At 33.6% G+C, this 23,740-nt stretch overlaps 1 protein-coding gene across 2 annotated transcripts in view; it reads left to right on the top strand.

Annotated features, from left to right (window-relative positions):
* The window catches only part of LOC140443473 (uncharacterized), a 96,985-nt gene that overhangs the window by 45,331 nt on the left and 27,914 nt on the right, over window positions 1–23,740 (top strand). For both annotated transcript variants that reach the window (XM_072534760.1, XM_072534759.1), the window contains exons 4-5: window positions 7,553–7,953; window positions 13,452–13,759. In XM_072534760.1, the coding sequence (XP_072390861.1) occupies window positions 7,553–7,953; window positions 13,452–13,759 (709 nt within the window). The remainder of the gene's footprint in view (window positions 1–7,552; window positions 7,954–13,451; window positions 13,760–23,740) is intronic.

The following is a 23,740-nucleotide window of genomic DNA, read 5'->3' on the forward strand; positions in this document are numbered from 1 at the left end:
AGGTAAAAATTTTCTACCGAGAACTTAAGAAATCCGGAGAAACTAAAAAGATAATACAAAGTATTACAGAAACAATAAACGTTTACGTCTAGGAGAAACTACAGAAAAATTAAACAGATAGGCGGAATATTTCGAAGATCGGTTAAATACAGACCAACACGAGGCACTAGGGGGAAATAAGAATTATGAAGAAGAAAAGCAAATAGAGACTTAAAAAATATCAAAGGAGCAGGATAAAGTGATATCCCAGCTGAGATTTTTAGGAAAGGCGACGAAAGACTAAAATAAAAGAACAAAAAATATTTTGCTTTTGCTAAAATGCCAAAGCAATGGAATAGCGCTCTTATTTGTCCGATCTATAAAGTAGAAAAAGATCAGAGAAATAGTGAAAAAAAGACAACGATGCTCAAAAAAGAAACGGTTGGAACTAGTAAAGCAAGACTTGTCAGAAATATGCGTGAGAGATTGGAAATAAAAAGCAAAGGACCGGAAAAAGTGGAGGAAAATAACCTTTTTTAGAAGAGGAATAAGTTTTTGGAAGCCATACAAGACATATAGCGCTGTTGTATATAATCACCATCATTCTCTTTGCCTTTATCCCTATACGGGGTCGGCTTTCCTAATGATATTTCTCCATAAGTTGTAACGAATATATATTTGCTTACCTTAGGGTAATATTATGGGGGTAGAAAATTGGGGACAGAACCTATGAGGGCGAAGATAGGGCAAGCAAAATAAATCGAAACGTATGCGAACGGCACTCAGGGGGTTGTTGGAGAGCTGGGGTCGTGGATAAGTAAATAACAAGGGGGTCGGATTGGGGTAACTACCAAAATATAAAATAAAGGGGTTACTTACGTAAATCTCCTGGACAACTGAACAATTAAGACAACAAGAAAGGGCTTCTAGCTATTCTAAGGAAAGGACGCCGCTTCGAAGAATCCTAAACTTGCTGGATTTAGGAAAAATATCCCTAAAATAAAAAATACATAAAGGGGTTAGGAGATTTCTAAAATAAATACAAACAAATGGATCAGAGAAACAAATCAAACGTTTATTTTTGTCTCTTACAAACAGTTATCAAAATACAGATTGTACAAGAAAATATACTATATAAATAGTTGCAAAATACAGAATAAAAAACTTACATGTGCCCGTTTACAAACTCCAGGAGTTGGAGATACTACAAAAACTTACAAATGTTATCGCACAGAGATTAACCTTTTTTTAAAACAAACAAAACAAATAAATATCGAATAAAATAAAGCTAGCTGTCATATGTTAACATTAAATTAAAAAAAAAATTAAAATGACAGCTAAGTTAAACCATAAAATTTACAATTTATTAATTATTACAAATCCTCTTAAATTTTAATGAAAGCAATTGTTTTAGCAAAAAAATGTCTGTCTTTACTTTAAAATTATTATGTTAAATGTTACCTTGATTCACTAAGTTTGACACTTAACTTTGGAAAACTTGCTATCTCTGAGATTGGAGCTGCAAGGACAAAACTCTCAACTTGAACAAAAGGAAACCATTTCCATACGCAGGGACGAAGATCTGACGCAGATGGGGCTGGATCAAGCAGGCAAACAACAACAAATCTGGTGGGACATCTTATACAATCATTTTCCAAAATTTCTTCAGTTCCGGTGTACTGCACAAATCTTATGGTGATTACTCTGTTCTAAACTGCCATTATGCAAAGAGTATTATCACCTTAACCGGTCTTAAAGCATTACACAAAAAAAAATGAATCGACTCCCGATTCAAAATTGCCCAAACATCTCTTCTGTCTCAGATCTCTTGCTTGACTCCTTAATGCCTTACATTTTACAAAATTCAACGCCAAATAAATTTCCCTTCACGTCTTCAGCCAGTTTGTCTACCAACTTAAAACAAACATAATACCCTCGACACTCGTTTGTCGACAACCTTGAAATATTCCCAGTTTTACTACGTCTTAGAAAAACCGTATACCTGATTTGCAATATTATATTAGGGGACTCGAATGTAAACAAATCGTTTTCAACGAAAAAAACCACTCTTTTAAATTCGTCGAAATAACACATAACACATATTATATTGATTTTAGTTTTAACCGGAATAATCTTCTACCTGAGAATGTAACAGAGACACACACATCTATATTTTGAAAAACTGAATACAAAACTTAAAACAGAATTTTTACAATTATATAGATATTAAATATTAACAAATTTAAAAAGCACAAAGTTTATATCTTGGGTCATATCAACATCAATCCCCTTTACCAACATGTCCTGCCTAAGCGTCTCTCTCCAGGTCTCTTTTGGTATTCCTCTCCTACGCCTTACAGGAATTCGCAGGTCAGCAAATTTTCATATTGGGTGCTTAATGTCTCGGCGTTGAACATAACGAAATAATCTTAACATACGCTCTCTCATCTTGGCAACAATTGGTGCTACTCCTAAGGTTCGCCCAATATACTCATTTTTAATTTTATCATTTTTTGTTACTCCACTCACTCATTTAAACATTCTCATTTCCACCACATGCATTTTTTATTCCTTTCACTTGATCCATCCAACACTAATTCTACTGCATGCATATCTATCTATTTTCCCATTACTTTGTAATCCTAGGTACTTAAAGCTAATAATTTTCACAATCCTAGGTACTTAAAACTATTACTTTTCACAATCATTTCACCATTCAAAGATATCATTTTATTTGTACTAACTCCATCTTTAAATAAAGATTCCAAATCTTCTGTTTGTGTCCTACTAAGTCTTAAACCTTTTTCCTCAAGAGCATGTCTCTACCGTTCCAGTTTTCGTTTTAAGTCGCTTTCACTATTGTCTACAAAACTACGTCATCACCATACAAGCACCACAGAATGTTTTTACTGTATGCAAGCCTGTATTTTCGCTGTTATTTGATCCAGAACTAACGAGAATAAATAAGGACTAAGCACCGAACCTTGGTGCAATCCTACTTTCACATGGAATTTATTAGTCTCTCCAACACCTGTCCTAACAGTAGTTGTTACTCGTGCATACATGTCTCTCACAATCTTGACATTGTCACCGAGGACTCTTTTCTTATTAAGTGCCCACCAGAGAATCTTTCAAAGACCTCTTATCATATGCTTTCTCAAGATCAATGAATACCATATGAGCGTTTGTTTCTGTATTTTTTTATTGACTGCCTTATAATAAAAATTGCATCTTGTGTTGATGTGCCTTGCATAAAGCCAAACTGATAATCGGATATTTTAGTTTCTTCACGTATGCGTCTATCAATTACTCTTTGCCATATTTTCATGGTGTGACTAAGTAATTGTATGGCCCTGTAGTTTGAACATTGTTTTACATCTGCCCTGTTGTTATAAACAGGTAATAATATACTGCTTCTTCATTCATCTGGTATTTGTCCAACTTCCATAATTCTATTAAATAGACCTGCTAACCATTTTGTCGCTCTTATTCTGTCTTTCCTAATTCTTTCCATACTTTCCGAGGCATACTATCTGGTCCAACTGATTTTATTTTATTTTGGTCACGATTGCTGTTACTCTCTCAGTTAACTTAACTGGTTGTACTTAAATACATCATGTAAGTACAACCATCCACCACTACAACCAAAGTGCAGTATTACTACAAACCCGCTGGAATTTTTCTGTATAGACATTTCTGTTCAGGATCCCTACAGTAAGGGCTACCCTGTAAGCCAATGTATTGTGCCCCTATCCCGCCGCTAGGAGGCACGTACTTTTTTCGGGATACTATTATATATATATATATATATATATATATATATATATATATATATAAATATACATATATATATATATATATATATATATAAATATACACATATATATATATCTATATATATATATATATATATATATATATATATATATATATATATATATATATATATATATATATATATATAACTGTTTTGGATGGGTTGGAGTCAATAATAGGGCTATTGGTTAACTATTTTTTTATTCTCGAGCTTTCAATTGTGTTTACAATTATTATCAAGAGCTAAAAAAGACAAAATACTTACAAGGTTGAACTAAAAAGAAAAAACAATTTTTGTTAACTTACCAAATAAAAATTAGTTTGGTAAGTAAAAATCACTGCTTACATGTTCAAAATATTTAATATAAAAATGTTTTGATCTAACAAATGTTTCTCCGAAAATTTCTATAATTTTGAAAACATTTTTTTTTAATATAAAAATAATTAAATTTATAAATAAGTTCAAATAGCAACCAATTACAAATAGCCTCAATGTCATAAATGCCAACATAAAATTTTTATTTTTGACAATTATATTGCCAAAAGTAAAACTTCGTTTAAACATTCTTTTTTGTTTAGTAACAAAAAGAAGAAGATTTATTCACCCTTGACAGATGTCTGAAAGAATGTGACAGATATATGGAGAATTAAATATGACATTTTACAAGTTTTATATATAAATCATAAAGAAAGAATATAATTATAAATTTTACTTAAATTTTGAATTTCAGATCTTTTGTTTAAACTCTTATCATTTTTGCTAATACAAACCATTTCCAAAAAAGTCCTTTTAAATTTATTACTTTCACTACATAAAATTTTAATGTTATCAAAATCCATAATATGGTCTTTATCGATTACATGTTCTGCCAAAGCACAAGATGGTTTTTTAATTCTGCAATCACTTTTGTGAGAAATAATGCGATTTGAAAGATTTCTTCCGGTCTCACCAACATATTCAGCCTCACACTGAGTACAACTAATGCTGTATACTAAATTCGTTTTTTCAAATTTGTCTATAGGATATTTATATATATATTTATTTATATATATATATATATAAATATATAAATATAGATATTTATATATATATATATATATATATATATATAAATATCCTATAGACAAATTTGAAAAAACGAATTTAGTATACAGCATTAGTTGTACTCAGTGTGAGGCTGAATATGTTGGTGAGACCGGAAGAAATCTTTCAAATCGCATTATTTCTCACAAAAGTGATTGCAGAATTAAAAAACCATCTTGTGCTTTGGCAGAACATGTAATCGATAAAGACCATATTATGGATTTTGATAACATTAAAATTTTATGTAGTGAAAGTAATAAATTTAAAAGGACTTTTTTGGAAATGGTTTGTATTAGCAAAAATGATAAGAGTTTAAACAAAAGATCTGAAATTCAAAATTTAAGTAAAATTTATAATTATATTCTTTCTTTATGATTGATATATAAAACTTGTAAAATGTCATATTTAATTCTCCATATATTTGTCACATTCTTTCAGACATCTGTCAAGGGTGAATAAATCTTCTTCTTTTTGTTACTAAACAAAAAAGAATGTTTAAACGAAGTTTTACTTTTGGCAATATAATTGTCAAAAATAAAAATTTTATGTTGGCATTTATGACATTGAGGCTATTTGTAATTGGTTGCTATTTGAACTTATTTATAAATTCAATTATTTTTATATTAAAAAAAATGTTTTCAAAATTATAGAAATTTTCGGAGAAACATTTGTTAGATCAAAACATTTTTATATTAAATATTTTGAACATGTAAGCAGTGATTTTTACTTACCAAACTAATTTTTATTTGGTAAGTTAACAAAAATTGTTTTTTCTTTTTAGTTCAACCTTGTAAGTATTTTGTCTTTTTTAGCTCTTGATAATAATTGTAAACACAATTGAAAGCTCGAGAATAAAAAAATAGTTAACCAATAGCCCTATTATTGACTCCAACCCATCCAAAACAGTTATATATTTGTTCCAAACGAGTCACAAGTACTTCTTTTTTCTTATATATATATATATATATATATATATATATATATATATATATATATATATATATATATATATATATATATATATATATATATATATATATATATATATTCCTAGCTTTTTAATTGCTTTAAACATTTCTCTTCTATTTACAGAGTTCTAGGCTGTTTTGTAGTCTAAAAATATGTCATGAGTATCAATGTCATATTCCAGCGTTTTTTCTAAAATTTGTTTCAGGGTTGCAATCTGATAAATTGTCGATTTATCACCTCTGAAGCCAGCCTAGTATTTTCCTACTATCCGTTTTGAATATGGTGCTATACGTTGACATAGTACTGTGAAAAATATTGCTGCATTCAGAAACGTAATTTCCTTGTGGTTAAAGCAGGCAAAGATATCTTTTTTTTATGTACGATGAAAAGTATTCAAATATTCCAATCATTGGGGAGGGATTTCTGTGTACATATTTCTTTTATAAGCTGCTGTAATTCCATTGTGGTACCATGACCACTTTCTTTATATCGTTCAGCTGGGAGATTATGTATTCCGGGTGATTTGTTTCTTGCTAGTTTTTTAACTGCATCTTTAACTTCAAGAATCGTTGGTGGTTTTTGTCCCCTCTGGTCTATCTTCCAGGATTTCTTCTTCTTCCTCTATATAAAGTGCCTGGCTATAGTATTCCACCCATTTATTCAATACATCTTTTCTTGTTATTATTAGGTCGCCATTTTGATTTCTGCATTGTCTTGTAATTGCCTTGAATATTTTTTTGTTGATGTTAAAATTATTGTTTCTGGTCTGGATTCTTTCTCTCTGTTAAAGTTTTCTATAAGTATGTTTAAGTTCCTTTTTTTAAGTGGTTTAGTTTTTTTCTTTTGTGTATTCTCTTTTCTTTTTTTCTCTTTGTCTGGTAATTCTCTACAGTTAATGATTTTTACGGGCACAAATTTTTGTTCCTATTACATCTTTCGCTGCTGCTTCAATGACTTCCTTTATTCTGGTCCAGTAGGAGTCTATATTTGTCTGGTTTTCTTCATTTACATTTTGATTCTTTAGCCTGTTGGAGATGTTTTTTGAGTTCGTTCTGAAATTGTTGCCTCTCTCAGCTTTTGCACATTCAATTTTTTTTTATCCATTTTATTTTCTTTACTGGTGTTAGAAATTCTAGCCGTCAATGTTGAGATCACTAGGCAATAATCTGATTATGCGCCTCTATAACTTCTGCGGTTTATTACGTCTGTTCCATGCCTTGAATCTATTAAGATGTGTTCAATCTGACTCGTTGTTCTTCCATCAGGAGAGGTCCAGGTTACCTTATGTATGTTCCTGTGTTCAAAATAGGTACATATATGTATATCGCCCAAAAGTACGAGTATAATGTCTGAGTCCGAAGATTCTACGGCATCGCGTATTTCTCCAGAAATTTTGTGTACTGCAAAGACTGTAACCGAAGGATTGTTGCTTACCAAATCCACTGCTGTAATTTGGGCTTCTAACTTTTACAATTTTGTGCCTAGCCGTAAAAGTGTTTCTCTTTTATGTCTAGGCGTAAAAGTAAAATTTTTATATTGTTAATCACGTCACAAAAATTAATAATTGTATGACGTTTGGAAAAAAACATGTTTATTAGTTATTATTGAAGATGATATGACTACTTTTTAACGTTCTTTCGTAAATACTTTTGTGTTTGTTTTCAATCTTATTTAGATTTTAATATTTTAATATTTACTTTTCAGGTATATCGGAATTCAGTAAACTGCTTCACCACAAAGAAGACGAAAAATTCCGACCAGTACATATTTCAGATACTAAAGGAACAGTTGCTTTCGTATTACCAACACAAGGAACAACGGATTTTCCAAAACTAGTTTGCATTTCCCACGATAATATTCGATTACAGTGTTTAATTTTCTATGAAATATTTCAAGACCTCACAAACGTTCTATCCTTTTTTCCTCTTTCTTGGTATTTTCACATTGTAACAATTTGTGTGTGCTTAGAATTTGTAGTAACCCTGATTATTCCACGGCCATTCAACGAAAGGAATGGCTGTAAAATCATTCAAGATTTTAATATTGAATGCCTTATTATTGGCACTGATTATGCTATACGGCTTTTTCATAGTTCAGCTTCTAAGGTAATTAAAAATTAAAATTTAGTTAGAATATAGTATTATGAATTGTCGCAAACTGTTATTTCATGCGTTACTTACATAACCAGCACGTTATTCTGTGTGTGTGTGTGTGTGTGTGTGTGTGTGTGTGTGTGTGTGTGTGTGTGTGTGTGTGTGTGTGTGTGTGTGTGTGTGTGTGTGTGTGTGTGTGTGTGTGTGTGTGTGTGTGTGTGTGTGTGTGTGTGTGTGTGTGTGTGTGTGTGTGTGTGTGTGTGTGTGTGTGTGTGTGTGTGTGTGTGTGTGTGTGTGTGTGTGTGTGTGTGTGTGTGTGTGTGTGTGTGTGTGTGTGTGTGTGTGCGTGCGTGTGCGTGCGTGTGCATGCGTGTGCGTGCGTGTGCGTGCGTGTGTGTGTGCGCGCGCGCGTGTGTTATTTACAATATGCCCCATCAAAAAAGCACCGGAAGAACGTACTGTCATTCAGCAGTTTAATGTAATTTTTGTTATACCTAGCTAATAAAATCCACTTTTCCGTATATTCCAAAACCATAGAATCTAATAATTTTATCATCAATATAAAAATAATAAGTAGTAGTACTATTTAAGAGTTTACCGACAAAAGTAAGTGGAATATTAGACAATCCAATTGAATTTTATATACATCCTTACCTAAAATTTTTCTAAATATCGTTAACACGATATCTGAAAAATGCGGTTGTTTGCGGTTGGAAAAAACACTAAGAAAAATCTAATATTAATAGCCAACAAGTGTTGGAAAAACCTTTTGTCTATTCTAAACAAACTGTTTCTCGCATCATCGACTATATGAATAGTTTTTTCGAAAAAATGAACACACAAGATGGATTTGGATAACCCCTGACAGACAAACAAAACATAAAATAAACTTCATTATTTTTAACAACAAATAAGTAACAACCAACTTATACTAACGAAAATCAACAGAAACTAACCCTAAACACGAAAAATATGACATTTACGAAGAGAAATGTTAAAACAGCACTACAGAAAATCTAAAGACCTAAAACAGCTGAACAAAAGGATATCTAAATAAATTAGAAAATATATAAATAATAATTTATATATTTAATATAAAAAGTATAAGACAAGCTACATAAGAGAATAAAAACATCAAGGTGTTGCAGAGAAAGCTGTCAAACAGAAAGAGAGATTTTTTAACAAAAAGACAATCAAGTTTTCCGAACAACAAATAGAGCAAAACTACTGAAAATGACAAAAAACTTTTATATTGAACTATATACAACTAGTCAACAAAAATACAGTCGACAGCATTAGCGAAAACAAATAATCAACCAAGTATCGGAACTTGTGCTGGATACAACTCAATAAAAAATCAAAAACTCGTTAAGCAAAATAAAAACATAACCAAGCCCCGAGCGAAGACGGCGTAGTGATAGAGGCCGCAAAACTTGGTGGAAAAACACTATTCAAATAGGTTAAAGGCTTATTTAATATATTTTTTAAAAATGGAATAATCCTATCTCAGAAAAATAACGCCGTATCAATACTTCTTCATAAAAAAGGTGATCACCGAGCTTAAGAACCACAGACTTGTAAGTGTTCTTTGTCACGTCTGTAAGATATTTACCAAAATCATTTATTCAGGAAAAGTTACGGAACCAGTGATCATCTTCAAGCAAATAAAGTTCTGCTAATTACATTACAGGATAATATACATATAATGTGCTGTATTCAGCTATAGAATATTCCAGTATTATTTCGTTTTTGTTTCTATGGCGGTGTCGTATCAATCCAGTTTTCGGGACAGCCGTGTTTGCCAAAATAACTACCATAACAACATTCAGGATAGACTCCTTTATTTATTTCTGATATCGTTATGTCTTATTAATCTAAAAACATTTTGGATTTATCGCTGATGGGGTTCTTTTGATGCAAATGATTGGAGTTTTGACATTTACTGGACATATCTGGGTAAGATAATTTGCATCAAAAGAACCCCATCACCGATAAATCCAAAATTAATAAAAATAAAGTTCTGATAGAAAAGTGTGGAATATAATATAAGAAACCCTTAACATATAAAGTAAAATAGAAATGTATCACTTTCATAAATATATCTATTTCATATGTAATACATTTTACAACACTCTACGCTCTCCTTTTTTATTTATGAATTTTCTGCATCGCACCTAATTTCTACTGATATATTAGTGTCCTGTATTAACCACTTGTCGCTAACCAAATCTGAAGCTGAAGTATCTATGAAACATATAAAACATATGTTTATGTTTAGCTAATTTTCATATGCTTGACTTGGTATATTTTTTCAGTGTGAGTTATGTTATATTCGGATCCAGTGCTTTTTCCGATCGCGGATAGCGCTTTTTAACGTTCATCAGATCATCCATTGCCGTATATTCCTTTAGGACCCTTACTAGAGTGATACCAGTGTTAGCATTCCCAAACTAGCTAACTAGAGTCTAAATTAGAGCATCTAAGAGCTCCCATAGTTGCCTAAATATCTGCGCATATACTGCCACTTAAGTTGAAAAGCCGTCATGTTAATTGTTTATGCACAATGGAAGATAACATAAACCTCCGTCTGGAATAGAAAGGTACATTCTCCTTGTGAAATTAAAATGCTTACATTTCTACCCTATTGAAAATTCCTGCACCCGATCTTACTAGTTTCCCAAGTGTACCTGTGCAACCTGTGTTATGCATTCCCTCTGTCCGACCACTTTCGTGGGCGAATGCCTATATGTAAAGGCACTTTAGATATCTTGACTTACGGAATCTCTAATTTCATATCTTATGACCAAATCTAACCATTGTGCTACTTAGGTTTTTTGACAATCTATAATAGCTCATTCTCCCCTTAATAACGAGGCTGAGTGGAAGGGTTATTAAGCACCCACTCATATTGAACCTAACTCGACCCCCTAATAACGATGTGCAGAGGAGGGATGTCTAGTAAGGTCCACATAGCTTCTATCAATGTGCCATTTCGCAGACTTTAGAGTCACTGTAAATCCAAGGCAGATGTCTCCATCTTGCTTAATAAGTAGTTTTTTGATACACCTTTGGTCATCATCACGCTGATGCATATATTATTGTTGTCCTCCATAGCTATCACCACATCCCTAATCCATTTCTTAGTGTGCTCGTTAGCACAGTTCACCCTCAGAGTTCCTAAGCTAAATTCTGTGGTATTGGGTGGGTTCTGATTTCCAACAGGAGTTTCATCTACTGTGTTTATCAGTTTTTTGATAATAAAATCTGTTTAGGCCTTATCTAATTGAGCGCCAGAATGGCATATGTGTCTTTCCACCAATATTTTTGTAATGTCGATATATGGGCTAGTCTTCTCGTTAGAGCTTCTAGGTTTTTTACCGACTCTATTGTGAAAGTCATAAGATTTTCTCAAGTCCTCTTTTTAACCTCCCTGAATACTTTGTTATCGTCGCTATAAAACCTGGTGAACTCGTTAACGCTCCTGACTTCTCAGCGAATCTGTTAGGAAAGGATATTAGTATTCTCTAGACGTATCTTTTCTTTTTACCTCCAGGTTTTACCAGTTCTGATTTGGTGAATTTTATTTAGTCCACATCTCAGCAGCTATTTTTTCGCGACACCAAATCTTTTTTTGATCTCCAAAAATGCGTTTGGTTTTGAGGTCTCAAGACTTTCTGTCATAATTCTACAATGTTGCAAATATTAGACATAAAAAGGTTTCAGGAATAATATTGCTAAGAGCAGAAGAGCTAAATTCAGGAGATTTTAGGATGAATGGCAACTAACACAGTCATGCTTTCTTCTTCTTCTTTTTTAGTTTTTTTTACATTATTAGTTTGTTCTTTTTGTCCTCCATGACATTCTTTTCTTTCAGTCACCTTCTCTGAGGTTCCTATTTTTTTCATAACATTTCCTATGTACATTTTTCATCTTATAGCAGGTCTTCCCTTGACCACTTGTGTTATGACATTCTTGGTACATGCCCGTACCACTGAGGGCTTTGTTTTTCTTCCTTTTTTAATTGAGGATTTTACTTCCATACTGTTCCATATTTCCTCTGTTCTTATTTTATCCTCTCTGATGATTTGTAGGCATCTTCTCATAAAGTCAAATTCCACTGTTCTTATTTTATTTCATATTATTGTTGTGATTGACCATACTTCCGCTAAATATAGGATAATATTCAGCACTATACTCTAAACTATCTTAACTATCCTAAAACTATTTGAATACATTTTTATTAGGTTGCTACTGTCTGTCTATGCGGGTGTCATTTTATATTTTAATTATTTTTTTATTTTAATCCAATTTTTAATAAAAGCTATTTACCATTACGATAAGCCAGGAAGTTCAAATTTTAATAAGAGCTCAGGACATAATCTTTGTAGCCGTTACTGTCCACTGTTGAATGTAGGCCTTCTACAAGCTCCTTCATGTCTCTCAATTCTGGGTTGTTATTATCCATTCTTTTACGTCGTCGCTTCAACACGTTGGTGGTCGACCTCTGCGTTGTTTGTCTGCTCGTGGTCAATGTTCTAATATTCTTCTGGTCAATTTGTCGTGCGATGTTTTAGACACACCTGTCCATCTCGATTCCATTGTCTAGGGTAGTCTTTTATTATGTCTCCGACCCGTATGTTAGTACCGGTAAAACGCATTTTTTATATTTTTTTCTCTCTTCAGATATAAGGGGTATAATACTCTTAAATATCTCTCGTAATTTTCCAAAAGCAACCCAACCCCAGCCTATTCTATGCTGTATCTCATGCGTTTAATTGTTCTTTTTAATTTGTATTTCGTGCCCAAGGTATTTGTACACATGAGTTTCTTTTATGTCGATTTCGCCTATTCTGATGTTTTGTGTGGGCACTAGATTTGTCATTATTACGGTTTTGCTTGCATTTATTCAGAGACCAACTTCCAATGAGGCCTTTAATATTTAGTTAAGCATCTGTTTTGCATCAGCGATGTTGTCTGTAATAAGAATGATGTCATCTGAGAACCAAAGTTGAGTTAACCTTTCGCCTTTGATATCGATGCCTCTGTTCTCCTAAGACAGTGATTTTATTTATGAAATAGAAACTATATATAAAAAAGTCATTTTTAAAATAAACGTAGAGATAAAACATAAATCAAATATAATAATTCCAAAAAATGTAGACATGGTTTTGTACAATATATAAATAAGTCAAATTGGGATTTAGATACATAGATATGTTCATTAGATGCCATTAATATTGGGTAACTGGTGGTAAAGTAAAAGGAAGAATTATATTTTAATAAAAATAATATGATAAACACAAAAGATTGTTTGGTTTATTGCTAGAAACAACTAATGATAAAAACATGAGTATGGTGATTTATTATAAGGACATTGAGTTATTTTTAGGTAATATATAAATACATGATTATGTGTTGTGCTATATTTCGTTTTGCCAATTTATTTATTTTTTAGTTCTTTCATTTTTATTGTTCGTTTATTTCCTCTTAACAATTGGTACAATTTTCAGGATTTTAATTTGAATTGCTTAAAATCAGTTTTGATTGGCCTCAACAATACATTAAAGCACGATATGTTTTCACTAAAGCAATCCATGCCAAAGGTAATGTTTCTATCCAGCTATTTCCTCGTAGAAACTGGTTGCATAGCTGCAACAAAGTCAAAAGATTACAATTCGATTATTTTAGAAAGACCAATGACTGTTGGATCGATAACATTAAACTGCAAAGTTAAGATAGTTGATGTTAAGACTAAAGAAATATGTCCTCCAAGAAAGTACGGAGAAATATATTATAGAGGCGATGGACTTATGCTCGGGTATGTACATAAATATTCAAAATCCCATCAAACATACAAATACTACTACCATCTCCATTTTCGAGCAAGGATCTTTTATTATTTCAAACAAACAGAATTCACAGTTTCCATGATGAAATTTGTCAAATTTATATTTTTCTTGTTTTTGATACACACTCAACAATATAATCTGCATAAAGTACTTTCTCAAACTTTCCTGATTTGAAAAGACAATAGCTTAATACGATTAATAGGTGTTTTATGATCTTCATCGTTAAAAAACAATCCCAAATGGATTTTTCCTTGAATTTTGAAACAAACACTTTCTTTTTAGACAAAATTTATTCTACCTAATATTTTAAATATCAAAATTCACAATACGTAAAAAATAAGTCCATTTCACTTCCAACACAAATAAAATCCTGTATGAATATAATTCCATTCTCTATTTTTGTACACGTAGAAATAACAATATTTGTCATTCTTTCTTTTCTATGTCATCTAAACCTTGTGCATATTTGTGAATCATAACAATATATATATATATATATATATATATATATATATATACATATTATATATATATATATATATTATATATATATATATATATATATATATATATATATATATATATATATATATATATATATATATATATATATATATATATATATATATATATATATATATATATATTTAAACCTAGAGCTAAGATTAATACTATTATAAAAATTAATACTAAACTCACCACTCACCAGTCTTCCGGGTTGAACCCCCAGACACTACTACACTCACTTGTCACTTCACTAGTAAGTGTAGTAGTGTCTGGGGCTCGGAAGACTAAGACCTCGGAAGCCCTGAAGAAGGCATCAGCGAGGATGTCGAAAGCTCGGCCCAATGGAGATCGACGCGGTTCAACCCGGAAGACTTGTGAGTTTAATATTAATTTTTATAATAGTATTAATCTTATCTCTGGGTTTAATTGTACTAACCGCGGAAATCACTCCGAACATATATATATATATATATATATATATATATATATATATATATATACAAACAACTATTTGGGTATGCAGGGGAAGATAGGACAAAGAAATACTCTTTTTAGTCTACCAAGGTCTCGCAAATCTTTATTTGCATCATCAGGGTGCTACAATAAACAAAATTAGTACAAATTACAAAATATAAATTATTTTGTATCTTACACAAATTGAGGTTAGTTGTCATGGTGTTTATACAATGAAATGGACAACTCATCTGACTCCTACAAATGATGGCGAAAACTATCCAAAAGATTTTGTTTCAAAACGTTCTTTTATAAAACACATATTTAAAAATACTTAGAAACACATATACATAAATATTTAGATAAAATTATGTTACAAAACCATTACAGAACTTGTAGTCATAATTAAAAATTTAGGTTATAAATATTCTTATCAGAAACAAAGAATTGGATGTGAATTAATTACTACCAACTTAAACCGACAGAACGTTAGATCCTTAATAATAACAATGTAAAGGTAATAGAATACCTAATAGACGCTGAATTTTCTAAAAAATAAGAGGCAAAAAGACTTATTTTGAAGTAGAAGGGATATTATGTATCTCATATACAGTCATGACCACTCACGTATCAATTACATCCTCTTCTTGTGAAGTTACCTTTCCTAAGACAGTTGGTCTGTTGTCTACTTTTAGTATGTCTAAATCATGTTTTATAATAAACCATAGTACTAACTCACCTTTTGTATTTGTTAGAATATCCAACATAAAAAGTGGATGTTGTTCTATATGAAGTGACAATGTTGACAGTGCAATGAGAAATGTCATAAATAGGTCATAAACTACTGTCAGTCAAGTTTTGTATTGTTCTGTATGTAAGAAGGAATAAAGTATAATTGTTGATGGCCAGACGTTTATTGGTGCATATTTCCTAAAGTACATATTTCCTTGTCTCTTGATGTCTTCAAACTAGAAAGAGGACTTCACCTAACTTAAATTATAACAGGTTTTGGGCCCAGTCCACGTGTGAACTGTGAACAGGTTAGGTTCGTACTTCATTCAGTTTTGTTTGTTGTTATTGTCGGTGAATAAAATATGGCGACCAGCAGTAACGATTATAAAATTCAAGTTGACAAACTCGAGGGTCCTGAAGACTGCGCAAAGTGGAAATGGTACGTTTCGATGTTATTACGTTCGTATGCACTTGAAGACATTGTAAACGGCATGTGTAAGTGTCCTGAGGTTAGTGAAGATTCAACTTCAGCGGAAATACAGAAGCATCAGCAATGGTTAAAAGACGATGCGAAAGCGGCAAGTTTGTTAGCAGGTACGCTAGGAAAAACTGTTGCCGAGCTCGTGTTGACGTGTACTCACGCTAGTGAAATATGGGACAAATTGCGTGCGAGATTTAAACGTAGCAGTACGCAACGGTTAAACATGTTAATTGAAGCCTTTTTTAGAGTCCAACGTGATGAAAAAGAAGATATTAGTACACATGTTGCGAAGTTGCAGAAACTGTTTGTAGATTTAAATGATGAACTGCAGAAGCATGATGAAAATGTTTTATCCGAAAGAATGTTAAATGGTCGGATCTTATCAACTTTGGGTAAGGACTTTGATAATTTCAAAGATTTGTGGGACACGATACCATCAAAGAATCAAACTTTAAATTTACTGATTGAGAAATTGTGTACCATTGAATTACGTGACCAAAGTACTTTAGAATCTTTTGCGTTCATTGCACGCAATAGCCCGACAGAAAAATACAATCAGAACCAAAGTATGAAGTCAAAGAAAAATGTACATCGTGCAAAAGAAAAATTTCCATGTCACAAATGCAAGAAACTAGGCCATTGGGCGAAAGAGTGTCCATTGAAAAAATCAGCTGAGAATTTAGGTAAGAAGAAAAGTAATGATACTGCTTTTTTATCTGTTGTTTTAAGTGCCTCATCTAACAATTGTATTGAAGCTGGAAAATGGTATTGTGACAGTGGAGCAACAAATCATATCACTACAGATAAGCAATATTTCTCATCTTATACAGAATTTGCTGAACCAGAAAGTATATCGCTTGGTAAGAAGGATGTATGTATGTTAGCCCATGGACAAGGAACAGTGAAAATTCAAACGCATCTGAATAATAAATGGAAAGGTGCTGACTTGAAGAATGTTTTTTATGTTCCTGAAGCAAGTGCTCATTTGTTTTCTGTGAAAGCTGCTGCACAAAGGGGTTTTATTACAGTACTTGATGAAAAAGGTGTAAATATATATGATAAAAATACTTGTAAATCTGTAATGACTGGGTACTTCAGTAATGGCCTGTATGCACTTGATATACGTGTTATGAAACCGACAAATCCCGTTAAAGTAAACTTAGCAGAGTCAACAGATATGTTGCAAGTGTACCATGAAAGATTTGGTCATCAGCATAAGCAACACGTAAAGAAGGTATTGAAGAAAATGAATATAGACATTGATGGGTGCAAAGAAAGCTTTTGCGATGGATGTGCAATTGGAAAAATGCATAGATTGCCATTTAAATCTAGGATCAATCGACCACAAGTCATTGGTGAGCAGATCCATGCAGATGTGAATGGGCCCATGTCTATAGAATCGCTGGGAAAAGCACGTTATTACGTATGTTTTAAAGATGACTTTAGTAAGTTTCGGAAAGTTTTCTTTATGAAACACAAAAGTGAGGTATGTACTTTCTTAGAACAATTTTTAAATGAAGCTAGTACAAATGGTCATGTAGTAAAGCAACTGAGATGCGATGGAGGGAGAGAGTTTGACAATAGAAAGGTATCTGAACTTCTTGCGAAGAGAGGTATAGAGCATTGTATCACTCCACCCTATACACCTCAGCAGAATGGTGTTGCTGAAAGGGAAAATCGCACCATTGTAGAGTGCGCACGTTCCATGTTAAACACATGTAAGTTGTCCAAACAATTGTGGGCAGAAGCTTGCAATACTGCAGTGTACATTCTGAATCGTACAGGAAAGTCATCAATTGAAAGTAAAAGTCCCTATGAATTGTGGTATGGAAAGCCAATTGGAAGCTTGAAACATTTAAGAATATTTGGCACTGAATGTTATGTTCACGTTAACAAGAATCTTCGCAGTAAATTTGATGACAAGGCGATACATGGTTATTTAGTTGGTTATGTGAATGACAGGGATGGTTTTAGGATATGGATTCCATCTGAAAGAAGAATCGTATCGAGCCACGACGTACGATTTAAACCTGAGGTTATATGCAATTTGCGAATTGTTGAAGGTAAAGCCAAATCAGTGAACCAACATCAGTCGGAATGTTTTAGTGTGAATGAAAACTCCGAAGAAGTAAAAAGTGGTATCGGTGAAATTGTGGAATCTGAGAATATAAAAAGTGTAGAAGAAAGTGCGAGTGAAAATCAAGAAGTGAATAGAGAAGAAGGAATTTTGTATGAATGTCCTTATCAAGAATTGATTGGTTCGATGATGTATTTAGCGGTTTGTTCAAGGCCTGACATAGCTTTCTCTGTCACTTATCTTAGCCAGTTTAATAAGACTCATACGAAAGAACATTGGTTAGCAGCCAAACGTGTTTTGAGATACCTAAAAGGTACAAGAACTGTAGGAATTAATTACAGAAAGTCAAATGTTAGTTTAAGTGGCTTTGTTGACTCAGATTGGGCCAATAACAGTTCAGATAGAAAGTCATTTTATGGATTTATTTTTTCGTTGGCTTGTGGTCCTATCTCATGGGAATGTCAAAAGCAAAGAACTTTGGCTTTAAGTTCAACTGAAGCTGAATATATTGGTATAACTGAGGCAGCAAAAGAATCGTTATACTTAACATATTTATATAAAGAAATATTTGAAAACAATGTTAATTGTAATTTTTTGTTTGAAGGTTTTCCGATGGTTATATTTAATGATAATCAAAGTGCCATAAAGTTATCGGAAAATCAAGTATACCATAAGAGAACGAAACATATTCATGTAAAGTATCATTTTATTCGTGAAAAAATAGCTAACAATGATATTCAATTAAAATATATGTCGACGAATGAAATGGTGGCTGATATGTTGACCAAGTCGTTAAATTCAAAGAAATTGCAGTTAATCTGTAAGAATTTGAATTTAAAATAATGTTTATTTTGTTAAGGTCTATTATTTAGCTTATCTATTTTTCATGTTGAGGGAGAGTGTTAGAATATCCAACATAAAAAGTGGATGTTGTTCTATATGAAGTGACAATGTTGACAGTGCAATGAGAAATGTCATAAATAGGTCATAAACTACTGTCAGTCAAGTTTTGTATTGTTCTGTATGTAAGAAGGAATAAAGTATAATTGTTGATGGCCAGACGTTTATTGGTGCATATTTCCTAAAGTACATATTTCCTTGTCTCTTGATGTCTTCAAACTAGAAAGAGGACTTCACCTAACTTAAATTATAACAGTATTAGTGTTTGTAGTGCCTCAGGTCACATGGTGCGTATTCGCATCACAGACAATGAATAATTGCAGTTCATTTTTTCTGTAATCTCTCACTAGCTGTTCCTTAATGGTGGTTATTTAGGATCATCACATGGGAGGTATGATGATCTGGAAATTATCTTTCCAATACCTCCTTCCTCTATGATCTTAATCTTTACTGCCGATAAGTCCATGGAACTTGTTAGCGCTGTACTACAACATGGAATCATTGACACTTAATTTTTTTGTGGAAACGACACTGATACTCCTACTACTTCAAATTTACTATTGATTAATATTGCTTCCGACTCATATTTTTTGTTAACATATGTAACAACTTCTCCACTAGCAATACTTATTTGCATCGTTTGGGTTTTTATGAAAACAAGAATAATTCCTCATGTCATAACTATGCTGTTTTTTAAATTTTGTTTATTGTAAACAAATAATTGATGGCGAGATTATTGAACATAAATGTTTAAGCATTTCTAAACGGATATAGAACCCGTTAACATTCCATTGAAGAATTGGATCGAGGATTTTAGTTTATTTCTTGAGATGAATTTGTTGTAGTATCACTGTCTTGATTAGCGGCATCATCTGAGTCTAGCATTTTTTGTAGTTTGTTTATTATTTTAGTGCATTTAATCTTCATGTTTTTTTCTGTAAAATACGGCTTAATTGTTGTTATCATATTCATAAAGTTGGTTATATCCGATGTGTATGTTTGTAGTAAGCTGAGGAGATCAGACGAGCTAGAATAATTTTCAACAAAGTCAAGAGTTTGTTAATATTGTTACGATAAATAATGACGTGTCATGTGACTCAAAACTGCAAACTTATTTATTACTAATATCTTTTTTATTCTAGTTATTTCGGCGCTCAGTAGACCTGTTTACCTGAATTGTGATGAGTCACCCGCGACTTGGAAATTTCCAGAAGTAGGCCGAATAAAACCAGTCTGAGCTTCTGGGCTCTTCGATGGGATCGCCGCAATTCTCGAATAGCGGGATTTTATATTTCTCCGGCGACATCGCATCATTAGAGAACAAAGTTTCTGGTGAGATCGCATCTTTGGAGAACAAAGTTTTCGGCGACATCGCTTCTTTAGAAAACTAAGTTTCTAACGAGATTTCTTCTCTAGAAAGCAAAGTTTCTGCTAATATCTCTTCGGAAATCTCTAAAGTCACTTCTGAGATGTCTGCCCTGGACGATAGAATATCTTCGTTAAAAAACCAAGTTGCTGCCGATAAGTTGGCCTTCGAATAAAAGATGAAAGAGATGGAAAGGAAGATGGAAGAATCAGGGAAAGCAGAGAGAGGAAACAATCCGATTACAGTAGAGACAAAAGAAGACGATAAGAAATGTAGGTTGGAAATACGGCCGAAATTTGAAGGAAGTGGAGGTTCTGTTCATGTGAAAGTCCCAACTTTCGACGGAAAATCGTCATGGAATCATCATCATCATCAGTGGTGCTACAGCTCTAGTTGAGCCTTGACCTTCCCCAGTCTATTTCGCCAGTCGTTTCTGTTCATCGCCAACCGTTGCCAATTTGCCGCGCCGATTTTCCTTGCGTCCTCGTCCACACCGTCCCTCCATCTCAGTCGTGGTCTGTCTCTATTCCTATTTCCCACTGGGGCCGATAATAGAGTTCGTCTGGGTGGGTTATTTTCATTTGCTCTTGACACATGTCCAGCCCATCTAAGCCTACCTATTTTTATGAAGGATATTACATCTCTACCATTTACTATTTTTTTATACTTCTCGTACAATTCGAAATTATATCGCCTTCTCCAAATACCATTCTCACAGAATGCGCCCAATATTCTTCTTAGTATCTTCCTTTCGAAGACGAGCAGAAGATTTGCGTCTGTTTTGGAGATGGTCCATGTTTCTGACCCATATGTCAGCACTGGTAGGATGAGTGTTCTATATATTATTAGTTTGGTTTTCTGGCTTAAATTTCTGTTTTTTAGCTGCTTGCTTAGTCCAAAATAACATTTGTTTGCTAGCAGTACCCTCCGTTTTACTTCTTCAGATGTGTCATTATCGTTTGTTATGAGAGAACCCAAATATGTAAACTTATTTACTACCTCAAAATTATATTGGTCTATACTGAAGTTTTCTTCGGCGTTTCTAGCTCTATCTCTGTTATTTGGAATAGATGCTAATATTTTGTTTTTTTCCTCGTTTATTTTAAGGTCCATATTTTGTGCGGCTGTCAAGAAGGTGGAAGTCATCTCTTTAAGTCCTCGTGTAGTACGTGCGATCAAATCCAGATCGTCAGCGTAAGCCATAATCTGCGTTGATTTATTAAAGATTGTTCCCCTATTGTGTAACTCGGCATCTCTTATAGTCTTTTCTAACGCTATATTAAAGAGAAGGCACGCCAGCGCGTCTCCCTGCCGTAACCCTGCATATGTTTCAAACGCTTGTGACATATCGCTTTGTATTTGCACTCTGCAGATCAGTTTACTCATAGTTGTATTTACGAGCCTTATTAATTTATGGGGAATGTTAAGTTCATTCATGGCTTCGTATAATTTACCTCTTAGGACGCTATCATACGCTGACTTAAAGTCCACAAAGAGATGGAACGTGTCAATATTAAATTCATTGGTTTTTTCTAAGATTTGACGTAGCACAAAAATCTGGTCAATTGTTGACCTACCTGGCCTAAAACCGCTTTGATACTCACCAAGGATTTCTTCCACGTACGTACTTAAACGGCTGTACAGGGTGTTGGAGAATATTTTGTACATTGTATTCAGAAGAGTTATACCCCTATAATTTTTACATTCCAACAAATCTCCCTTTTTGTGCAGTGGACATATGATTCCAGTGCACCATTCCTCTGGCATTTGTTCTTCTTCCCAGACTTTGACTATTATGTTGTGAATTTGGTGCATAATGCTGTTACCTCCATGTTTGATGAGCTCTGCGGGGATACAATCCACTCCTGGGGACTTGCTATTTTTAAGTCGTGTGATTGCGTCTTTCACTTCAAATATTGAGGGAGGTTCTACGTGAGTGTTATTTCTTGGTTTTTGGGGTGACGCATCATTTTCCACTTCGGTACCAAGTAGTTCTTTGAAGTGCTCAACCCATCTGCTTTGTACTGCGTCAGCGGTACTGAATCGTCATGGAATAACTACATGAAATAGTTGAATCAGCTGCCAGAGCGAATGGAAGATCTGAAAAAGAAAAGGCTGTAAACCTGACTATCGCTCTTCGAGGAGATGCCATAGATGCGCTTCAGACCATAGCCGTAGAGGAGACGGATGATTTTGAACAACTGAAGAAGAGGTTAAATATGCGATATGGCCACGAACATTTGGAGCATGTATATCAGTCGCAGCTTAAAAATCGAAGACAGAAGAAAGATGAGGCTCTTCAAGAATATGAGGTAGATATTGCCAGATTAGTACGATATGCTTATCCAACAGCTCCGAAGACATGATGGAAAAATTGGCCGTTCAAATTGGCGTTTATTGATGGTCTTCGTGATCATGAAATGCAGAGAACACTGCGATTAGCTCGTCACAAGAAGCTGGTTGATGTCTTATCCGCCGCCCTCGAATACGAGTAAGCTACGCAGGTCTCTGGCGGGTACAGTAAAGTTAGGACTATAAAAGAGGAAGGAGATGAAGATAAACTTGACCAGCTTGTTAATATGATGAAAAGTATGACATACAAGAAAACGAAGACCATAAGATGCTGGAATTGTGGCGAAATAAAACACGCACGAAGTTCATGTAAGCACCCTAGGTACGACGCAAATCAAGAAACTCACCACCAGGAAAACTAGAACGGGTCGGGCTTAGGGGGGCAGCTTCGACCAGGAACTTTTCCAAAGACCCTCTCATACTAATAGCTTCTTTGAATTGTCGTGAAGATAGTGTATATGTAGATGGAGAAATAAATGGTAAAAGGCATACGTTGTTGGTGGATACCGGAGCGACCAGGACCATTATACGCCCGACAGTTATAAACAGCCGTAAGAAACTGTTACCAACGAGGTTGCGACTTCGGACCGCTACCGGTGAAAATGCCAACATTCATGGAGAAATCCAGGTACAATTGGGAATTGGAGCAGAAAAGTTCGTCCATACTGTTATAGTTGCTCACATCGAAGAGGATGTTATATTAGGAATGGACGTAATGAATATGCATGGATTATATTGGATTTTAAGAATAAGGTAATCAAAGTTGGCAACGAGGAGGTATTTCTTCATCCACATGATGACAACACTGCACAAGCAGTCATTAAAGAAGATACAGTCGTGCCTGCGAGAAGCGAAACGATCATAGTAGTGCGCCTACAGGGAATTGTGGAAGAAGGGACACCTGTTATGATGGAGCTTTGGAACTATGACGACGAGGTTGGCCGTGGAATCATAATTGGAAAGGAATTGGTGACTTCGGCTAAAGAAATTCCTGTGAGACTTATCAACGTCAATGACTACCCAGTGACCATCAAGAAAGAGACAAAAGTAGGAACTTGTGTACCTGTGACATCCATAATCCG

The sequence above is a fragment of the Diabrotica undecimpunctata genome, chromosome 6, assembly GCF_040954645.1.
Source record: "Diabrotica undecimpunctata isolate CICGRU chromosome 6, icDiaUnde3, whole genome shotgun sequence".
Taxonomy (NCBI): domain Eukaryota; kingdom Metazoa; phylum Arthropoda; class Insecta; order Coleoptera; family Chrysomelidae; genus Diabrotica; species Diabrotica undecimpunctata.